The following is a 6,752-nucleotide window of genomic DNA, read 5'->3' on the forward strand; positions in this document are numbered from 1 at the left end:
AATTATAAATGTAATTATAATTAACCTATTTAATTAATCTAATCTTCCCCAGTGGGCATGCGACCATTAATTAATTATAATTATTTAATTAATCGAATTAATTATCTTCCCCAGTGGGCATGCGGCCATTAATTATCTAATCTGATTAATTATCTAATCTAATTAATTATCTAATTATCTAATCTAATGAATTCTCTCCCCCAGTGGGCATGCGGCCATTAATTAATTACATTTAATTAATCTAATTAGTTACTTAATCTATTTAATTAATCATTATCTAATCTAATGAATTCTCTCCCCCAGTGGGCATGCGACCATTAATTAATGATAAATATTTAATTAATCTAATTAATTCTCTTCCCCAGTGGGCATGCGACCATTAATTAATTATAATTATCTAATCTAATTAGTTACTTAATCTATTTAATTAATTATAATTATAATTAATTAATCTAATTAATTATAATGATAATTATCTAATCTAATGAATTCTCTCCCCCAGTGGGCATGCGGGCGCCGGGCGTGACGTCGCCCTTCAAGAAGCCCCCCCTCGCCCCCCCTCCCTCGGGCGGCGGGGGGGCGGCGGGCGCCAGGTGGGGCCCCGGGGGTGGGGGGGGGGGAGCCATCCGCGTCGACGCTCTGCCCGAGCATGAGGTGAGGACCTAATCTATCTAATCTATTTAATCTATTTAATTAATTATGAATATAATTAGATGTGAGGATGAGGGGAATTAATTATGAATATAATTAGATGTGAGGTGAGGACCAGGGCTAATCTATTTAATCTATTTAATTAATTATGAATATAATTAGATGTGAGGTGAGGACCAGGGCTAATCTATTTAATCTATTTAATCTATTTAATTAATTATGAATATAATTAGATGTGAGGGGAGGATGAGGGAATTAATTATAAATATAATTAGATGTGAGGAACATGAGGTGAGGACCAGGGCTAATCTATTTAATCTATTTAATCTATTTAATTAATTATGAATATAATTAGATGTGAGGATGAGGGGAATTAATTATGAATATAATTAGATGTGAGGTGAGGACCAGGGCTAATCTATTTAATCTATTTAATTAATTATGAATATAATTAGATGTGAGGGGAGGAGCAGGGCTAATCTATTTAATCTATTTAATCTATTTAATTAATTATGAATGTAATTAGATGTGAGGTGAGGATGAGGGGAATTAATTATGAATATAATTAGATGTGAGGGGAATTAATTATGAATATAATTAGATGTGAGGGGAATTAATTATGAATATAATTAGATGTGAGGGGAATTAATTATGAATATAATTAGATGTGAGGGGAATTAATTATGAATATAATTAGATGTGAGGGGAATTAATTATGATATAATTAGATGTGAGGGAATTAATTATGAATATAATTAGATGTGAGGGGAATTAATTATGAATATGATTAGATGTGAGGGGAATTAATTATGAATATAGTTAGATGTGAGGGGAGGATGAGGGGAATTAATTATAAATATAATTAGATGTGAGGAACATGAGGTGAGGAGCAGGGCTAATCTATTTAATCTATTTAATCTATTTAGTTAATTATGAATGTAATTAGATGTGAGGGGAATTAATTATGAATATGATTAGATGTGAGGGGAATTAATTATGAATATAATTAGATGTGAGGATGAGGGGAATTAATTATAGATATAATTAGATGTGAGGATGAGGGGAATTAATTATGAATATAATTAGATGTGAGGGGAATTAATTATGAATATAATTAGATGTGAGGATGAGGGGAATTAATTATGAATATAATTAGATGTGAGGGGAATTAATTATGAATATAATTAGATGTGAGGGGGAATTAATTATGAATATAATTAGATGTGAGGGGAATTAATTATAATATAATTAGATGTGAGGGGGAATTAATTATGAATATAATTAGATGTGAGGGGAATTAATTATGAATATAATTAGATGTGAGGATGAGGGGAATTAATTATGAATATAATTAGATGTGAGGATGAGGGGAATTAATTATGAATATAATTAGATGTGAGGATGAGGGGAATTAATTATGAATATAATTAGATGTGAGGGGAATTAATTATGAATATAATTAGATATGAGGATGAGGGGAATTAATTATGAATATAATTAGATGTGAGGGGAATTAATTATGAATATAATTAGATATGAGGATGAGGGGAATTAATTATGAATATAATTAGATATGAGGATGAGGGGAATTATGAATATAATTAGATGTGGGGGTTAGATGTGAGGATGAGGGGAATTAATTATGAATATAATTAGATGTGAGGAGAGGGGAATTAATTATGAATATAATTAGATGTGAGGGGAGGGAATTAATTATGAATATAATTAGATGTGAGGGGAATTAATTATGAATATAATTAGATGTGAGGATGAGGGGAATTAATTATGAATATAATTAGATGTGAGGGGAGGGAATTAATTATGAATATAATTAGATGTGAGGGGAATTAATTATGAATATGATTAGATGTGAGGGGAGGGGAATTAATTATGAATATAATTAGATGTGAGGGGAATTATTATGAATATAATTAGATGTGAGGATGAGGGGAATTAATTATGAATATAATTAGATGTGAGGGGAGGGAATTAATTATGAATATAATTAGATGTGAGGGGAATTAATTATGAATATAATTAGATGTGAGGGGAGGGGAATTAATTATGAATATAATTAGATGTGAGGATGAGGGGAATTAATTATGAATATAATTAGATGTGAGGGGAATTAATTATGAATATGATTAGATGTGAGGGGAGGGGAATTAATTATGAATATAATTAGATGTGAGGGGAGGGAATTAATTATGAATATAATTAGATGTGAGGGGAATTAATTATGAATATAATTAGATGTGAGGGGAATTAATTATGAATATAATTAGATGTGAGGGGAGGGGAATTAATTATAGATATAAAAAATCCCAATTCCACCCCCCCCCCAATTTGCCATATTCCCGATTCCAACCCCCATATTCCCGATTCCAATTTGCCATATTCCCGATTCCAACCCCCATATTCCCGATTCCAATTTGCCATATTCCCGATTCCAATTTGCCATATTCCCGATTCCAGTTTGCCATATTCCCGATTCCAGTTTGCCATATTCCCGATTCCAATTTGCCATATTCCCGATTCCAATTTGCCATATTCCCGATTCCAATTTGCCATATTCCCGATTCCAATTTGCCATATTCCCGATTCCAATTTGCCATATTCCCGATTCCAATTTGCCATATTCCCGATTCCAATTTGCTATACTCCCGATTCCAATTTGCCATATTCCCGATTCCAATTTGCCATATTCCCGATTCCAATTTGCCATATTCCCGATTCCAATTTGCCATACTCCCGATTCCAATTTGCCATACTCCCGATTCCAATTTGCCATTTTCCCGATTCCAATTTGCCATACTCCCGATTCCAATTTGCCATACTCCCGATTCCAATTTGCCATATTCCCGATTCCAATTTGCCATATTCCCGATTCCAATTTGCCATATTCCCGATTCCAATTTGCCATATTCCCGATTCCAATTTGCCATATTCCCGATTCCAAATTGCCATACTCCCGATTCCAATTTGCCATACTCCCGATTCCAATTTGCCATATTCCCGATTCCAATTTGCCATATTCCCGATTCCAATTTGCCATATTCCCGATTCCAATTTGCCATACTCCCGATTCCAATTTGCCATACTCCCGATTCCAATTTGCCATACTCCCGATTCCAATTTGCCATACTCCCGATTCCAATTTGCCATTTTCCCGATTCCAATTTGCCATATTCCCGATTCCAATTTGCCATATTCCCGATTCCAACCCCATTCCCGTCATTCCCAATTCAACCCCCCCATTACCGATTCCAAACCCATTTTGCCATATTCCCGATTCCACCCCCCCACCCCCCATTTTGCCATATTCCCGATTCCAACCCCCCACCCCCCATTTTGCCATATTCCCGATTCCAACCCCCCACCCCCCCATTTTGCCATATTCCCGATTCCAACCCCCCACCCCCCCATTTTGCCATATTCCCGATTCCAACCCCATTCCCGTCATTCCAGGAAGCCAGCGAGGCCCTCCTCCACGGCTACTCGACGGAAGAACTATCGCAGGAGATGGCCAACCTCGAGGGCCTCATGAAGGACCTCTCGGCCATCACGGCCAACCAGTTTAATTGCTAAGGACGAGGAAGTGGAGGAAGAGACGATGATGAAGAAGGAATGGAAGATGATGAAGAAGGAATGGAGGAAGAGATGATGATAAAGAAGGAATATGAAGAGAGAGAAGGACAAGAATGCGAAGGTTGGAGAGAGGAAGAGGAGAAAATGAAGGAATGGAAAAGAGATGATGATGATGATGATGAAGAAGAAGGAAGAAGGAAGATGATGATGAAAGAATATGAAAAGAGAGAGAGAGAGAATGCAAAGGTTGGAGAGAAGATGGAGAAGAAAGGGAATGGAAAAGAGAGGGATTGAGAGGAAGAGGAGGAGAAGAAGATGAAGAAGGAAGAAGGGATGGAAAGAGAGAGGGATTGAGAGGAAGAGGAGGAGGAGGAGAAGAAGGAGGAAAGAGGGAGTGTAAGAAGATGGAAGAGGAGAAGATGAAGATAAACGAATGGAACAGAGAGAGAAATTGAGAAGATGATGATGAAGGAATGGGAGAGAGAGAGAGATTGAGAGCTGAACGACGCCAATCTTACCAAAATGACACTGAATGACACCAGTATGACACCAGTCATACCAAAATGACAACACTCATACCGAGTGACACCAAATGACGTCAGTATGACACCAATCATACCAAAATGACACCAGTATGACACCAATCATACTGAATGACACCAATCATACAAAATGACACCAGTGTGACACCACTCATACTAAATGACACCAGTATGACACCAATCTCATACAAACCGAACAAGAGCCAAATGGCACACTGGACGCCCCCCCCCCATTCACACTGCCATGCAGAGGCTGTGATGCCGTACATAGAATACCCTTATACTTATATTTACTTATATGTACTTATACTTATATACTTATATATACTCGTATACTTATATTATACTTATATAAGTATACTTATATATACTCACGTATACTTATATATATATTTATATGAGTATACTTATATATACTGATACTTATATACTTACAGATACTTATATTATACTTATATAAGTATACTTATAGAGCCTCTATGCTCTTATACTACAAGGAGAGTATATTTAGGGGGGGGGGAGGGGATTAGAAAGAGGAAGAGGAAGAGAGAGAGAATAAAAACGTGTCTAGAGAGAGAGAGAATAAAAACGTGTCTAGAGAGAGAGAGAATAAAAACGTGTCTAGAGAGAGAGAAGAAAATATATAGAGAAAAGAAAATGTCAAGAGAAAGAGTGTCTAGAGAAGAGAGAGAAAAAAAATGCGTCTAGAGAAACGTGATAAAGAGTGTCTAGAGAAGAGAGAGAAAAAAGTGCGTCTAGAGAGAATAAAAAATGATTAAGAATGAAAGGAGATAGAGAGAAAAAAGAATTGCCAGGAGGAGGCGAAAGAAAAAAGAGAGGAAAGTAAAGTCAAAAGGAGGGACATAGAGAAAGAGAAAGAAAAGGTAAAGAGAAAGAAAATGGAAGAGAGAAAAAAAATAATTTTCCTTGCTGTGCGAAGGAAGGAGAAATAGAAGGAGAGAGAAGTAGAAAGGAAGTGGAAGGAGGTGAGAGAAAAAGGAGAAAGAAATAGAAAGAAATAGAAGTAGAAAGAGAAAAGAGGAGAGAGAGAAGAGAAAAGGAAGAGAAAAGAGGAGAGAGAGAGAGAGAGAGAGAAAAAAAAAGAAATAGAAATAGAAGAAGAAAGAGAGAAGAGGAGAGAGAGAGAAAAGAGGAGAGAGAGAGAAAAGAGAAGAGGAGAGAGAGAGAAAAGAGGAGAGAGAGAGAAAAGAGAAGAGGAGAGAGAGAGAGAGAATGAAAGCAAACAAATCTTGCTTTTTGGGTCTTTGGATCCCAGATGAGCTCTAGTCAAAAACACAATTTTTTTTTTTTTTTTAATATATATTTTTCTTTCTTTTACCTTTTTTTTTGAGAATGAGAAAATGAGAATAAAGCGCGTCGAGTGAAACGGGATAAAGATAGAGAAGAGAGAGAGAAGAGAAGGAGAGAATAAAGAGTGTATAGAGAAAATGAGAATAAAGAGTGTATAGAGAAAATGAGAATGAAGAGTGTCTAAGGAAAGAGAGAATAAAGTGCGTATAGAGAAACAGGATAAAGATTGTATAGAGAAAGAGAAGGAAAGAGTGTATAGAGAAAGAGAAGAAAAGAGAGAATAAAGAGAAAGAGAAAGAAAGAAAATAAAACATTAAGAATGAAAGGAGAGAGAGAGAGAGAGAAACTGGAAGTGGAAATAGTGATAAATATGGGAATAAAGACAACGAGAGAAAGAGAAAAAGAGGAAGAACAGAAAATTAAAAAGAAAATTGTAAAACTTTTTTTTTTTTTTCATGGAAAATATTTTGTGATTTTGATTCTTGACGAAAATTGAAAAAAAAAAAATTATTAAGAAAAAAAAACTTTTTTACGTAGAAATAATTGCGTTTTTTAATTAATTAACGATTAATATTTTTTACAAAATGAAAAAAGAAAAAAAAAATTGAGTGTTTTCATTAGTGTATGTACGCATGCATGTGTACATGTGTGCGTTTAAGG

General features: G+C 35.2%; 1 protein-coding gene across 1 annotated transcript in view; it reads left to right on the plus strand.

Annotated features, from left to right (window-relative positions):
* Positions 1 to 4,345, plus strand: part of LOC119570739 (netrin receptor DCC-like) — a gene marked incomplete at its 5' end in the record, with an annotated part of 43,417 nt that extends 39,072 nt beyond the window's left edge. The window contains 2 exon segments of the mRNA XM_037918367.1: positions 503 to 654; positions 4,120 to 4,345. Of these exon segments, the coding sequence (XP_037774295.1) occupies positions 503 to 654; positions 4,120 to 4,239 (272 nt within the window).
* Positions 4,346 to 6,752: the final 2,407 nt, after the last annotated feature.

The sequence above is a fragment of the Penaeus monodon genome, unplaced genomic scaffold (genome assembly GCF_015228065.2).
Source record: "Penaeus monodon isolate SGIC_2016 unplaced genomic scaffold, NSTDA_Pmon_1 PmonScaffold_370, whole genome shotgun sequence".
NCBI classification, from domain to species: domain Eukaryota; kingdom Metazoa; phylum Arthropoda; class Malacostraca; order Decapoda; family Penaeidae; genus Penaeus; species Penaeus monodon.